The sequence below is a fragment of the Ictalurus furcatus genome, chromosome 8 (genome assembly GCF_023375685.1).
Source record: "Ictalurus furcatus strain D&B chromosome 8, Billie_1.0, whole genome shotgun sequence".
Classification (NCBI taxonomy): domain Eukaryota; kingdom Metazoa; phylum Chordata; class Actinopteri; order Siluriformes; family Ictaluridae; genus Ictalurus; species Ictalurus furcatus.
This window is the reverse complement of record NC_071262.1, coordinates 22,951,012-22,965,301: the sequence shown is the minus strand read 5'-3', so window position 1 is coordinate 22,965,301 and position 14,290 is coordinate 22,951,012. Positions and strand designations below refer to the sequence as shown.

At 36.0% G+C, this 14,290-nt stretch overlaps 4 protein-coding genes across 8 annotated transcripts in view; all 4 read right to left on the bottom strand.

The window, feature by feature from the left end:
* LOC128611820 (regakine-1-like) overlaps positions 1 to 998 on the bottom strand; it is a 1,245-nt gene extending 247 nt beyond the window's left edge. The window contains exons 1-3 of the mRNA XM_053631629.1: positions 697 to 998; positions 433 to 553; positions 1 to 252 (exon numbers count right to left, since the gene is read on the bottom strand). The exon at positions 1 to 252 is cut by the window's left edge and continues 247 nt beyond it. Of these exons, the coding sequence (XP_053487604.1) occupies positions 138 to 252; positions 433 to 553; positions 697 to 964 (504 nt within the window). The 5' untranslated portion in view covers positions 965 to 998 and the 3' untranslated portion in view covers positions 1 to 137. The remainder of the gene's footprint in view (positions 253 to 432; positions 554 to 696) is intronic.
* Positions 999 to 2,214: 1,216 nt separating this feature from the next.
* LOC128611831 (monocyte chemotactic protein 1B-like) lies at positions 2,215 to 6,541 on the bottom strand. 5 transcript variants are annotated; one of them, XM_053631643.1, is made up of 4 exons: positions 6,447 to 6,541; positions 3,100 to 3,176; positions 2,785 to 2,905; positions 2,215 to 2,601 (listed from the first exon to the last, which is right to left on the bottom strand). In XM_053631643.1, exons 2-4 carry the CDS (start codon positions 3,161 to 3,163, stop codon positions 2,496 to 2,498), a joined length of 291 nt encoding a protein of 96 aa, XP_053487618.1. In that variant the 5' UTR covers positions 3,164 to 3,176; positions 6,447 to 6,541; the 3' UTR covers positions 2,215 to 2,495. The 5 variants fall into 5 exon arrangements, with proteins under 5 accessions (XP_053487618.1, XP_053487620.1, XP_053487621.1 ...); XM_053631645.1 differs by having other exon boundaries at positions 3,100 to 3,194; positions 6,447 to 6,469; XM_053631646.1 differs by lacking the exon at positions 6,447 to 6,541 and adding an exon at positions 5,926 to 6,221.
* Positions 6,542 to 6,866: 325 nt separating this feature from the next.
* On the bottom strand, positions 6,867 to 7,790 carry LOC128611833 (C-C motif chemokine 4-like). The gene is made up of 3 exons (XM_053631648.1): positions 7,727 to 7,790; positions 7,430 to 7,550; positions 6,867 to 7,249 (listed from the first exon to the last, which is right to left on the bottom strand). Exons 1-3 carry the CDS (start codon positions 7,788 to 7,790, stop codon positions 7,135 to 7,137), a joined length of 300 nt encoding a protein of 99 aa, XP_053487623.1. The 3' UTR covers positions 6,867 to 7,134.
* A 2,532-nt stretch (positions 7,791 to 10,322) lies between these two features.
* Positions 10,323 to 11,182, bottom strand: LOC128611832 (monocyte chemotactic protein 1B-like). Its single transcript, XM_053631647.1, has 3 exons — positions 11,109 to 11,182; positions 10,806 to 10,926; positions 10,323 to 10,635 (listed from the first exon to the last, which is right to left on the bottom strand). The coding sequence occupies exons 1-3, from the start codon at positions 11,170 to 11,172 to the stop codon at positions 10,530 to 10,532; spliced, it is 291 nt and encodes a 96-aa protein (XP_053487622.1). The 5' UTR covers positions 11,173 to 11,182; the 3' UTR covers positions 10,323 to 10,529.
* Between the last annotated feature and the right edge of the window lie 3,108 nt (positions 11,183 to 14,290).

The window sequence follows — 14,290 nt, the reverse complement described above, 5'->3', positions numbered from 1 at the left end:
AAAAACACCAGGCGGTGCTGTCACACTGAGACTCAGAGGTGAGAATATGCTGTAATGTCTATTGTATGAGTATTTACAAAATTTGGTCAGTATATTATGTTGGTCTTCGGTGTTGAAAACCCATCTAACGCTGAGAATCAGGGTTTTGCTGTTACAGTGGTGCTGTTTCTAAGATCCACTGCTTTCATGTGATGGTTGACCCAAACAGCTGTAGGATCCACACACAGCTGTCTCTCATTTAGAGTCTTAAAGCTATGACACAAAAAGAGGACACAAGGATGCTTGATTAAAACACAACAATCAAAGAGCAGTTCTTGTAAAAAAAAAAAAAAAACAACAAACAAACAAAACCCAGATATTTTTGATTTTAATTTACTTGATTGTAATGCTGATAAAATTAAATTATATTTGTACCAAGCAGGTGATACTCACACAATGGCCTTTATGGGGCAGTTGCTGCTGGTCCACCAGTAGGTCACAATGATCGTCAAAGGGATCTTTACTTTAGTTGTTTTTGCACAGCAGGTAATCCTGAAGTCCGTACTGCCGGGAGCTGAGATAAAACATTGTTTACAGTTTTGGAAAGAGATTATTATTATTATTATTATTATTATTATTATTATAAATCATACTGCCACCTACAAGACAATACAGATGTGTTCACACTGGTTGATAACAGAGTGATTTAATACTCACCGCTAGACACCAGATGAAGAGAGCAGAGCGACAGCAGAAACAGCAGAGCCGTCAGGTTCCTCATTCTAGCAGAAAGTCTGATTTCACACAGAGACGGACCGGAGTGAGAGTTCGAGATCCAGGAGACAGGAGTCGAGTGCTGGATGAGTGAGCTGCTCTCCATCTTATATATACACTGAGAGAGGGAAATTTTCTTCTGTTTCTCAGTACCGAGCTTCCTACTACAATATAACATCCTTCCTCCTTTTATCTTCTTTCTCCTGAACATTACTTCTCTGCAAATCTTTCAATATTTTCAGACTTTCAGACCGAAAACTTCTCACTTCTCCTTTACATACTTTGGATCTTAATTATAACTAATGTAAACAAAAACAAGTAAACTAGATAATCAGTGTGTTTGCTCATTATTTCGAGAGATTATGACGTTATTTCAGCTTGATAACTTAAAGTAACAGCTAACAGAAACACAGTGTGTTTGTGCTCTAGACAAAAGCCACCAAGTCACTGGGGAGTGTTTTGGGTATGAGGTGTGTGTGTGTGTGTGTGTGTGTGTGTGTGTGTTTCCATAAACCTGTGTCTTTAAACATAACTACCCACTAAACATAAAAGCATTCTTTTGCAAAAGTCTATAGGAAGTATATTTCTCTAGCTATTGAATCTGCATGTCCTCTGGACATCTATGAATATGAAATCTGATCGTCCAGGGCTACTGATTAGTTCATCCATTCACATCCATGTTTTTAGCTCCTGAAGAAAGAATAAAAGAGCTGTAGATAAAAGTACACACACAGTACAAAATGTCCTGAAGAAAGATCATCTTTTTCAGCAAGGTTCTACAGTCACTGGTCACAATAAGCAATGACATAGCAGTCTGAACTTCTGTATAAAAAATGTCAGCCATAAATATAGAGTGGGGATTTTTGAACATGTCTGTTCATTGAAAAGCTCAACTGAGCAGTTTCACATGCATTATACAAACCACAACAGGAGAAGGAAGTGATGGAGGTGAGGCTGTGAATACGGACAATAATACCTAGAAGGTTAACTACAGAGAACTGCATAATTTTTGGAACACTTCATGAAAATACCCAAGATTATAATAAATACTTTCTTTTTAAATGAAAGTTTTATTAAGATGCAGTATATGTATGTATATATGTGATACACAATGTATGATGTATGTATGTGTCTGTGTGTGTGTATATATATATATATATATATATATATATATATATATATATTGCATTTTAATAAAGTATATCTCCAATGTGGTTGAATTGTCCGATCGGACTGATGACATTCATTCAGACACTGAATGTCATCAGAATAACCATGAAAGTTATGATCATGCCTACAGATAAATATCCAACAACCAGCATGTATTTGATAAAAATTGAGTAATAATATCTCAAATGTCCTCTGAAGGGCTCTGACTGTAATTATGTCACTATTTACAATTATAAAACAATTGCAATAATAGAATTATAAAGCAATGACTCTCAGGAAACCACAAAAAATTCTGCACAATTTTACTATTTATTTAAAAAAAGTTACATGTTACATGTGCATAACACCATTCATTTCATTTTACAGATTCATTAATTTGGAACAAACATGAATACGGAACGGACAGTAATACTGAACTCTGAAAAACACCAGGCGGTGCTGTCACACTGAGACTCAGAGGTGAGAATATGCTGTAATGTCTATTGTATGAGTAATATCAAAATTTGTTCAATATCTAAGGTTGGTCTTCAGTGTTGAAAACCCATCTAACGCTGAGATTCAGGGTTTTGCTTTTACAGTTTTTTGTTTTTACGATCCACTGCTTTCATGTGATGGTTGACCCAAACAGCTGTTGGATCCACACAGCGGTAATACGTTCCGTTATTTAGAGTCTCAAAGCTGTGACACAAAAAGAAGACACAAGGATGCTTGATTAATATACAATAATCAAAGAGCAGTTCTTGCAAAAAAAAACAAAAAACAAACAAACAAACAAAAAATTATATTTTTGATTTGCTTTATTTGATTCTAATGCTGATAAAAATGAAATTATTATATTTGTACCAAGCAGGTGATACTCACACAATGGCCTTTATGGGGCAGTCGTTGCTGGTCCACCGGTAGTTCACAATGTCCTTTAGAGGGATCTTCACTGTACTTGTACCTGAACAGCACTGAGTGATGTGGTTGAAACTGGTGGGAACTGAGATAAAACATTGTTTATAGTTTTATAGTATAAGCTTTGTTCCCCCCTCCACATTGGAAATAAATTATTATTATTATTATAATTATAAATCATACTGCTACCTCAAGACAATACAGATCTGTTCACACTGGTCGATATTAGGTGGGAAAAACAAGAGTGCTCTGCATTTAACAGAGTGATTTCATACTCACCGCTAGACACCAGATGAAGAGAGCAGAGCGACAGCAGAAACAGCAGAGCCGTCAGGTTCCTCATTCTAGCAGAAAGTCTGATTTCACACAGAGATCTGTATGTGAGGGAAACTTTCTCCTTTTTCTCAGTACTGGGCTTCCTGCTACAGTATAACATCCTTTTTCTGTTCTTTTTCCTTAACATTACTTCTATGTCAATCCTATTCAAATATTTGAAAACTTTGCTGAACATTTTTCACATGATGGGCTGCTTACCCCTGGATCCTATTTTAGGTCAGATCTCTCTAAATTATTTATCCCTGAATATTATCAGCTGCTCACATCATAAACGCTTTAATCTGAATACTGGCTTCTTTCTTACCTCATTATCAAATAAAACCAAAACTTACAAATTAATTATAAAAAATATAAAGCTGGATTGTATTTAATTAACAAAATAAAGTAAAATGATATGAAATTAAGTTACCCTTCTAGTACAATTAAAGAATTGTAAAACAAATTAAACAACTGCACTCTTAAGCAATTTCAAACCAAACACTTTCAAGTAGTCATAAAAGAAATATCATCAGCCTGTTTCTTCAACTCAGATGTTGTTATCAACTCAGAATGTTACTATTAATAAACTGAATAAACCCTTAAACTTGAATAAACAGTTCAGAAATAAAGTGCTGCAGGCCTGAGTCGTTGCTTGTGTGCGTCGAGGTACTAAATAACTGGCTGCTTCACTCAAAGAGCTAATCAACAAAATGGCTGCAGGGGTGCTCACACTTCTATGACGAGACCTACTTTTTTATATTATTATTATGGTAAGAGTCACCATGTGAAATACGCACATCCACTCTAAATTTGGAGATTGAGAAATTATTTTGAGAGATTTGTTTTTATATTTGTTTTTGACAAATTCGACACATTTTGAATTCGGCATTGTAAAGAAAAAATCTTCCTCTCATAGAGTGCTGTAACAATGAGTCCTAAAACCCCGGAAATGAGTTAGCATTTTAGCATTTCCGGTTCCATCGTCACAAAGTCAGTGGGTTTCTTGAATGGGTTTTTGCTTAAATGCCTGAAATAAGGTCTGTGGTTAACCCAAGCTCAAGACATGTACACGTTTCACTTTACTACACAAAATACATCAGTAATACCCCACTCGTGATTTTGTTAAGCTTTAACATGTCTTGAAAAATTCGGTTGCTAACAAGTGGCTAAACGGGACTGCAGAGGTTGTCGGGGACATTAAACGTCATCATGGCGAACAGGAAAATTCAAACTATTCCAACTCAAAATTTCACACTTGTAGATTTATCAATTTATAGTATTTTCCAATTGTAGTGTTTTTAATTTTTTATAAGGATTGAAAGAGTTGTTGGAAGCTTAGTGGTGGAAGCTTAGACGTTGAAGTCATGCGACCGTGGTGTAGTTCGTTTCTAGCCTAACTTTAGCATTATACTTCTGGCAATTCTATTGAGGCTTCAAAATTCATAGAAGTTGTGTTCATGTGTGAAGATTATCTTGATGAACAAAACATCTAAGAATCATAAACTTTTGTTGGTCACAGAGCTTATTTTCTGCAATAATCCAAAAGCCAATGGAAAAATCATACTGGCTTTTTGTCGAGGGAACCATAGTGATGCTAACTTCCAGGTTGGCTGTAGTGATGGGAAGTTCAGATCATTTTACTGACGCAGATCTTTCAATCTTGTTCAGCAAAATGAATGAATCTTTTTCCGAGTCATTTCGGTCATTTCAACAGAATATAATTAAAATGTTACATGTTAAATTCCCCAACACATCAACTATTTAATAAACTTTAAAATAAATTATTGGCTAATGCAACCGAGGCCGAATTATGAGAAACGGAAATGATTAATTAATAGCTTAGCTTTAGGTCTTCAGGCGATGCAGTCTGTTAGTTCACCTCACCTCCTGATCTGAGTCATTCTTTTGTCACGTCACATTTGTCACATCTATTCCCCAGAAACAGAAATGATTAGTTCACCTCTCGAGTCTTTGAATCCGAGTCGTTCGTTCATCCCGTTTCCAGTATTGCACGGTGCATTGCCTATGGCGCGGTCACCAGAAGAACGAACGACTCGAACCCGAAGACTTGAGACGTGAACTAATCATTTCTGTTGCCGGTACAGAACCTATGGAGATGTTGCAGCGCATGCGCGGTCAAAAATGAACAAATCACTCTGAGACAACTTCTTGTTCCCGGGTCATATTAAAGATTCGCTCAAAATGAACGACACATCACTAGTTGGCTGACAAAAATACTTTTTGGGTGAACTGTATCATGAGTGAAAATTTGCTTGTCTTTTTCTCATTTGTAAGTCGCTTTGGATAAAAGCATCTGCGAAGTGAATAAATGTAAATGTGTGAAAATGGTGGTGTTTTTTTTTTGGCACTTTACCTGCGTCTGCTTCGTCTGCCATTTTAAATTTGCAACCATAGTGTACTTTAACTACTGCGCAGCTGCTGTACTTGCTATTGGTTGTTATAGTAACCGTATAGCCTCACAAGTGTATGATGGCAAAGCATTGGAGATATCTTTAGGAGAAATCATTAGGCCTATGGATAGACAATAAAAGTGATATTGGAGATTGTTTTATTATAATGAAATGTGTTTTGAATGTATTTGTGTGTGGAACTACGGGTGTATGAGGGCGTGGAGGAAGACTCGGTAGACAGGCGGAATTTTAACAGAGCTCCGGGCTCGCGTTTATTCAGTCCGCGCACTTTCAAAGCTAAAAAACAAACAAACAAAAAAACAAACAAACAAAAAAACAAACAACCTCACAACAGGAAACACGTCGGTTCCGAACTCACAGCTTTCGCTCAGTCAGGTTCAAGTTCACGCTTCTTGGTGTGTGTGTGTGTGCAAGCTCTCTCTCTCGCTCTGGTTACAGGACTCACTGAAAGCACGAAAGGACGGGAAGATCGACCAGTGTTTGTCTTGCGACGTAATGAGCACCCCCTGCCTTACTGTTATGAGTTACTGTACTGTTACAACACTTCCAACATTGCCAGAGGAACCACTGAGCACTCCCAGTGTCTCAGGGCGCTATCGGGTTTTTCCTTGCGAGGTGTATCCGCGTAGGTCTCAGCACGCTTCACAACAGCTAGTTTAAAAGTTTCCTTACTCTTATCAGGTCTGTTCTGTAAGAACAGTCGAAATATATATATATATATATATATATATATATATATATATATATATATATATATATATATATATACACACACACAAACCTTGTCATTCGAAACTTAAAGAAGAAATGAATGTCACCTAAACTGTAAACACTATAGTTTTAAAAAGTTCTCTTGTTGACAACTAATAACAAACGTACCTTTTTTTGTTGTTTGCTTTAACTTCTTCTTCTTCTTTTATGGCAATTGGCAAACCATTCTAGTCCTTTTCCGCCACCTACTGGGTTGGAGTATGGAGCGTCGACGGGAAGGCAAAAAAAAGGAGAAAAAACAGCAATAACTATCGTCTAAATCCCACTGTACACGCTACTGTCTCATGGTGTGGTGGGCAGTGAGGTGGTAGATGGTATGGCTAAGCAGGCTGGTGTTGTTAATTTTTTATTTGTATTATTTATTTGTATTATTATAGCAAAGGTATAAAGGGTGCAAAAGCGCAAACATTTTTCACAAACATTTTTCTCCTCTGAAGGGCTCTGACTGTAATTATGTCCTTATTTAGAATTATAAAACAATTTCAATAATACAATTATAAAGCAATGACTCTCAGGAAACCATAAAAATGCTGCATAGTGTAAGTATTTATTAGAGACAGTTACATGTTACATGTGCATAACACCATTTCATTTCATTCTACAGATTCATTAACTGGATACAAACATGAACACGGAACAGACAGTAATACTGAACTCTTAAAAACACCAGGCGGTGCTGTCACACTGAGACTCAGAGGTGAGAATATGCTGTAATGTCTATTGTATGAGTATTTACAATATTTGGTCAGTATATTAGGTTGGTCTTCGGTGTTGAAAACCCATCTAACGCTGAGATTCAGGGTTTTGCTGTTACAGTGGTGCTGTTTCTAAGATCCACTGCTTTCATGTGATGGTTGACCCAAACAGCTGTAGGATCCACACAGTGCTGTTTCTTATTTAGAGTCTCAAAGCTATGACACAAAAAGAGTACACAAGGATGCTTGATTAAAACACAATAATCAAAGAGCAGTTCTTGTATAAAAAAACAACAAACAAACAAACAAAACCCAGATATTTTTGATTTCGCTTTATTTGATTCTAATGCTGATAAAATGTAAATATTATATTTGTACCAAGCAGGTGATACTCACACAATGGCGTTTATGGGGCAGTTGCTGCTGGTCCACCAGTAGTTCACAATGATCTTCAAAGGGATCTTTACATTAGTTGTTTTTGCACAGCAGGTAATCCTGAAGTCCCCACTGGCGGGAGCTGAGATAAAACATTGTTTACAGTTTTGGAAAGAGATTACTATTATTATTATTATTATTATTATTATTATAAATCATACTGCTACCTACAAGACAATACAGATGTGTTCACACTGGTCGATATTAGGTGGGAAAAACAAGAGTGCTCTGCATTTAATAGGGTGATTTAATACTGACCGCTAGACACCAGATGAAGAGAGCAGAGCGACAGCAGAAATAGCAGAGCCGTCAGGTTCCTCATTCTAGCAGAAAGTCTGACTTCACACAGAGACGGACCAGAGTGAGAGTTCGAGATCCAGGAGACAGGAGTCGAGTGCTGGATGAGTGAGCTGCTCTCCATCTTATATATACACTGAGAAAGGGAAACAACAACTATTGACTAAATCCCACTATACACTATACTGTCTCATGTTGGTGTGGAGGGCAGTGAGGAGGTAGATGGCATGGCTAAGCAGGCTGGTGTTGTTTATTTTTTTTTAATTTGTATTATTTTTTTTTTATTATGATAGCAAAGATATAAGGAATCAAATGCGCAAACATCATTCATAAACGCTTTTCACAAATTTGATTGAAATAATATCAAGTTAAGATGAGTTAAGAGAGCTTTGTTCACTTTTGAGGAATTATTTAGCAGATTTTAAACAGACACATTTTTAATACTTTAACCAGTAGCTGTTGAATGTGTTTTTTAAAAGTCAATTTCTAATCCATCCACACCCCTAAAAACTCGATCAATGATACTTGCTCCAGAACCTGATAATATCGTTTCAGTTTAACTTTGGGAGATATCCCCCTTTTTTTTATTTTTTTTGAGAAACAAATGACTTGTTTGTTTGTTTGTTTGTTTTGTTACAAAGGCAGAATCCCCAAATTTGAGCCCACTTCTCATCTTCACCTACTGGATACTGAGTATTCAAGCCACTGAAATGCATCTAGCCAATTCTTACTGAAAGCTCTTTGCTGTAATCCAAACAGGGTAAAGGGATACTGCTGGAGCTTCACCTGCTCTGGCTCTGTCTGTAATGTTCCTAGATCATCCCCTTCACTTTCTCCCCTTTCTGTATTTCTTTTCCCATAGCCTCTTCTCTCATAGCTGATTCATCTGTGCCACGGCAAAATGGCAAGCTTAGCTCTATGATTATATTAATAAATACATCACCTTCACTTCACTACATTAATTGTTGTGAGAATAAATAAATACATGAATGAATAAATAAAGATTCTCTATAATAGCTGAAAACTCATCACCAATTCGTCATGCATACGTTCATTTTTAATTTAAAAGTAATTTTTAAAAAATAATATATTATTTCTATATACGAATACAAACAAACATAATACATACACCAACACTTGTTGAAGCCAAGTAACCACGAAGAGAAGTCTTGCACAAACCACATTACTCATCTATGCAAGATTATGTAAAAACCCATTATAGACTATGCGAATCACATGTGGCTTTGAGTTGGTTGGTTGTGTGTGTGTGTGTGTGTGTGTGTGTGTGTGCGTGCGTGCGTGTATATATATATATATATATATATATATATATATATATATACACACGTGTGTGTGTGTGTGTGTGTGTGTGTATTTTTATGCATTTTTAAGTCCTTTATAAACATTTTAACCGCTAACATGATGGCATAGCAGTCTAAAATACTGTACAATAAATATGAACCATAAATAGAGTGGGAAATTTTCAGCATATATGTTGAGTGAAAAGCTCAGCTGAGCAGTTTCACATGTAGTATACACTACAAACCACAACGACCGAAGGAATGGGTGGAAATGGCACTCTGTGTCACAGAGAGTTCAGGAGACACCTCAGACTGCCAGATCACATAAAATATATACAAAAGATACAGTACAAAAGTGATGATTTTTTGAGACTAAGACTTATTAAGTGAACCATGGGAATATTATATGCATGTCCATTCTTCCACTTTTATGATGTAGTATGGTTATAGTTCATCAGCTGTTGGATCTACACAATCTCTCCTTCACGTAAAACTCTAGATATTATAGAAAAAACATTTTTCACTGGCTTCAGAAAGTATACAGACCCCTTCACATTTTGCACAATTCATTGTGTTATAGATTTTATTTAAAATGCATTAAATTGATATTTCTGGCCATTAGTCTACTCACAATAATGTGAGTATGCAGATTGCCTGTGAACAGCCATCTTCAGATCTCTCCACAGATGTTCTACAAAGTTCAGGTCTGGGCTTTGGCTGGGCCACTTAAGGACACTCTGAGATTGTCTTGGCTGTATTCTGATCATTGACGTACTGAAAGGTGAAACTTGTGTGCACTTAGGAGCAGGTTTTCTTTAAGAACCTCTCTGTATTTGGCTGCATTCATCTTTCCTTCATTTCTGACCCATCCCACTGTCCCTTCATATTGATGTAGGTACACATACATACCCATTTATATGTATTCTCCAATGTAGTTGTATTGTCCGATCGGACTGATGACATTCATTCAGACACTGAATGTTATCAGAATAACCATGAAAGTTATGATCATGCCTACAGATAAATATCCAACAACCAGCATGTATTTGATAAAAATTGAGTAATAATATCTCAAATGTCCTCTGAAGGGCTCTGACTGTAATTATGTCACTATTTACAATTATAAAACAATTGCAATAATACAATTATAAAGCAATGACTCTCAGGAAACCACAAAAAATTCTGCACAATTTTACTATTTATTTTTAAAAAGTTACATGTTACATGTGCATAACACCATTTCATTTCATTTTACAGATTCATTAACTGGATACAAACATGAATACGGAACGGACAGTAATACTGAACTCTTAAAAACATCAGGCGGTGCTGTCACACTGAGACTCAGAGGTGAGAATATGCTGTAATGTCTATTGTATGAGTAATATCAAAATTTGTTCAATATCTAAGGTTGGTCTTTAGTGTTGAAAACCCATCTAACGCTGAGATTCAGGGTTTTGCTTTTACAGTTTTTTGTTTTTACGATCCACTGTTTTCATGTGATTGTTGACCCAAACAGCTGTTGGATCCACACAGCGGTAATGCGTTCCGTTATTTAGAGTCTCAAAGCTGTGACACAAAAAGAAGACACAAGGATGCTTGATTAATACACAATAATCAAAGAGCAGTTCTTGCAAAAAAAAAAAAAAAAAAAAAAAGATATTTTTGATTTCGCTTTATTTGATTCTAATGCTGATAAAATGTAAATATTATATTTGTACCAAGCAGGTGGTACTCACACAATGGCCTTTATGGGGCAGTTGCTGCTGGTCCACCGGTAGTTCACAATGATCTTCAAAGGGATCTTTACTTTAGTTGTTTTTGCACAGCAGGTAATCTTGAAGTCCATACCTGCAGGAGCTGAGATAAAACATTGTTTACAGTTTTGGAAAGAGATTATTATTATTATTATTATTATTATTATTATTATTATTATAAATCATACTGCTACCTACAAGACAATACAGATGTGTTCACACTGGTCGATATTAGGTGGGAAAAACAAGAGTGCTCTGCATTTAACAGAGTGATTTAATACTCACCGCTAGACACCAGATGAAGAGAGCAGAGCGACAGCAGAAACAGCAGAGCCGTCAGGTTCCTCATTCTAGCAGAAAGTCTGATTTCACACAGAGACGGACCGGAGTGAGAGTTCGAGATCTAGGAGACAGGAGTCGAGTGCTGGATGAGTGAGCTGCTCTCCATCTTATATATACACTGAGAGAGGGAAATTTTCTTCTGTTTCTCAGTACCGAGCTTCCTACTACAATATAACATCCTTCCTCCTTTTATCTTCTTTCTCCTGAACATTACTTCTCTGCAAATCTTTCAATATTTTCAGACTTTCAGACCGAAAACTTCTCACTTCTCCTTTACATACTTTGGATCTTAATTATAACTAATGTAAACAAAAACAAGTAAACTAGATAATCAGTGTGTTTACTCATTATTTCGAGAGATTATGACGTTATTTCAGCTTGATAACTTAAAGTAACAGCTAACAGAAACACAGTGTGTTTGTGCTCTAGACAAAAGCCACCAAGTCACTGGGGAGTGTTTTGTGTGTGTGTGTGTGTGTGTGTGTGTGTGTGTGTGTGTGTGTGTGTGTGTGTGTCCATAAACCTGTGTCTTTAAACATAACTACCCACTAAACATAAAAGCATTCTTTTGCAAAAGTCTATAGGAAGTATATTTCTCTAGCTATTGAATCTGCATGTCCTCTGGACATCTACAAATAAACGACTAATAACCTGACATGAAATCTGATCATCCAGGGCTACTGATTAGTTCATCCATTCACATCCATGTTTTTAGCTCCTGAAGAAAGAATAAAAGAGCTGTAGATAAAAGTACACACACAGTACAAAATGTCCTGAAGAAAGATCATCTTTTTCAGCAAGGTTCTACAGTCACTGGTCACAATAAGCAATGACATAGCAGTCTGAACTTCTGTATAAAAAATGTCAGCCATAAATATAGAGTGGGGATTTTTTTCTGTCATGTCTGTTCATTGAAAAGCTCAACTAAGCAGTTTCACATGCATTATACAAACCACACAGGAGAAGGAAGTAATGGAGGTGAGGCTGTGAATACGGACAATAATACCTAGAAGGTTAACTCCAGAGAACTGCATAATTTTTGGAACACTTCATGAAAATACCCAAGATTATAATAAATACTTTTTCTTTTTAAATGAAAGTTTTATGAAGATGCAGTATATGTATGTATATATGTGATACACAATGTATGATGTATGTATGTATGTGTGTGTGTGTGTATATGTATGTATATATATATATATATATATATATATATATATATATATATATATATATATATATATTGCATTTTAATAAAGTATAAAATAATATTATAAATTATTGGCAATTATTATATAACAGACATCGGTTGGTTGCATAAGTAAACACCCCCACAGGGTTTGACTGCAATTACAGCTGCATCTAGATCCTGATGTTTTTGTCCATTCTTCTTTGCAAATTTGTTGAAGAGATTGCATGGTGTCATGATATGGAGGCACAGACAGAAACAAATGCAGATATGGCAGTTTAATAAAACAACAACAAGTCCAAAGGATAAGGCAGAAGACAATAATCATCAACAGGCAGAGGTCAGGCGATCAGGCAAACAGCACAAACAGGGCACGGCGAAGAGACGAAGTCGCAAACGTAAGCAAAGTCAAAAAAACAGAATAAATAGACATGATATAAGGCTTGGTTAACGACAGAGACAAGGCAACTGAGCGTATACTTCACAAAGACTTAGTGTTTGAACAGTCTCTTTTATGTGTCGTGTGATTGTGAGTGTAAATGGGAACAGGTGCAAATCTTCCAATATTTTCAGACTTTCAGACCGAAAACTTTTCACTTCTCATTTAGACAGAAATGCATACTTTAGATCTTAATTATGATTAATGTAAACAAAAACAAGTAAACTAGATAATCAGTGGGTTTGCTCATTATTTCGAGAGATTATGACGTTATTTCAGCTTGATAACTTAAAGTAACAGCTAACAGAAACACAGTGTGTTTGTGCTCTAGACAAAATCCACCAGGTCACTGGGGAATGTTTTGGGTATGAGGTGTGTGTGTGTGTGTGTGTGTGTGTGTGTGTGTGTGTGTGTGTGTGTGGCTTTCTGTCCTCAAATTGCAGAATAAAAATATTCTTTGAGTCTGGATTGTGTGTGGTTGAAAATGTTACCTTCTGAGGATAATCAGAAGTTAAACTCACAGAGACACAGTTGGCTCCAGAGTAAAGGCAAAACAACAACAACAACAGCTATCGACTAAATCCCACTATACACTATACTGTCTTATGTTGGGGTGGAGGGCAGTGAGGAGGTGGATGGCATGGCTAAGCAGGCTGATGATGTTTATTTTTTTTATTTGTATTTTTTTTTTATTATGATAGCAAAGATATAAGGAATCAAATGCGCAAACATCATTCATAAACGCTTTTCACAAACTTGATTGAAATAATATCAAGTTAAGATGAGTTAAGAGAGCTTTGTTCACTTTTGAGGAATTATTTAGCAGATTTTAAACATACACATTTTTAATACTTTAACCAGTAGCGGTTGAATGTGTTTTTTAAAAGTCAATTTCTAATTCATCCACACCCCTAAAAACTCGATCAATGATACTTGCTCCAGAACCTGATAATATCGTTTCAGTTTAACTTTGGGAGATATCCCCCTTTTTTTATTTTTTTTGAGAAACAAATGACTTGTTTGTTTGTTTGTTTGTTTTGTTACAAAGGCAGAATCCCCAAATTTGAGCCCACTTCTCATCTTCACCTACTGGATACTGAGTATTCAAGCCACTGAAATGCATCTAGCCAATTCTTACTGAAAGCTCTTTGCTGTAATCCAAACAGGGTAAAGGGATACTGCTGGAGCTTCACCTGCTCTGGCTCTGTCTGTAATGTTCCTAGATCATCCCCTTCACTTTCTCCCCTTTCTGTATTTCTTTTCCCATAGCCTCTTCTCTCATAGCTGATTCATCTGTGCCACGGCAAAATGGCAAGCTTAGCTCTATGATTATATTAATAAATACATCACCTTCACTTCACTACATTAATTGTTGTGAGAATAAATAAATACATGAATGAATAAATAAAGATTCTCTATAATAGCTGAAAACTCATCACCAATTCGTCATGCATACGTTCATTTTTAATTTAAAAGTAATTTTTTAAAATAATATAT

Coding starts and splice junctions, on each gene's coding strand:
- LOC128611833 (XM_053631648.1), bottom strand. CDS start 7,790: ATGAGGAACCTGACGGCTCTGCTATTTCTGCTGTCGCTCTGCTCTCTT. Junction 7,551..7,726: donor TCTTCATCTGGTGTCTAGCG/GTCAGTATTAAA, acceptor GTTTTATCTCAG/CTCCCGCCAGTGGGGACTTC. Junction 7,250..7,429: donor TGCCCCATAAACGCCATTGT/GTGAGTATCACC, acceptor TTTGTGTCATAG/CTTTGAGACTCTAAATAAGA.
- LOC128611831 (XM_053631642.1), bottom strand. CDS start 3,331: ATGTTCAGCAAAGTTTTCAAATATTTGAATAGGATTGACATAGAAGTA. Junction 2,906..3,099: donor TCTTCATCTGGTGTCTAGCG/GTGAGTATGAAA, acceptor GTTTTATCTCAG/TTCCCACCAGTTTCAACCAC. Junction 2,602..2,784: donor TGCCCCATAAAGGCCATTGT/GTGAGTATCACC, acceptor TTTGTGTCACAG/CTTTGAGACTCTAAATAACG.
- LOC128611832 (XM_053631647.1), bottom strand. CDS start 11,172: ATGAGGAACCTGACGGCTCTGCTGTTTCTGCTGTCGCTCTGCTCTCTT. Junction 10,927..11,108: donor TCTTCATCTGGTGTCTAGCG/GTGAGTATTAAA, acceptor GTTTTATCTCAG/CTCCTGCAGGTATGGACTTC. Junction 10,636..10,805: donor TGCCCCATAAAGGCCATTGT/GTGAGTACCACC, acceptor TTTGTGTCACAG/CTTTGAGACTCTAAATAACG.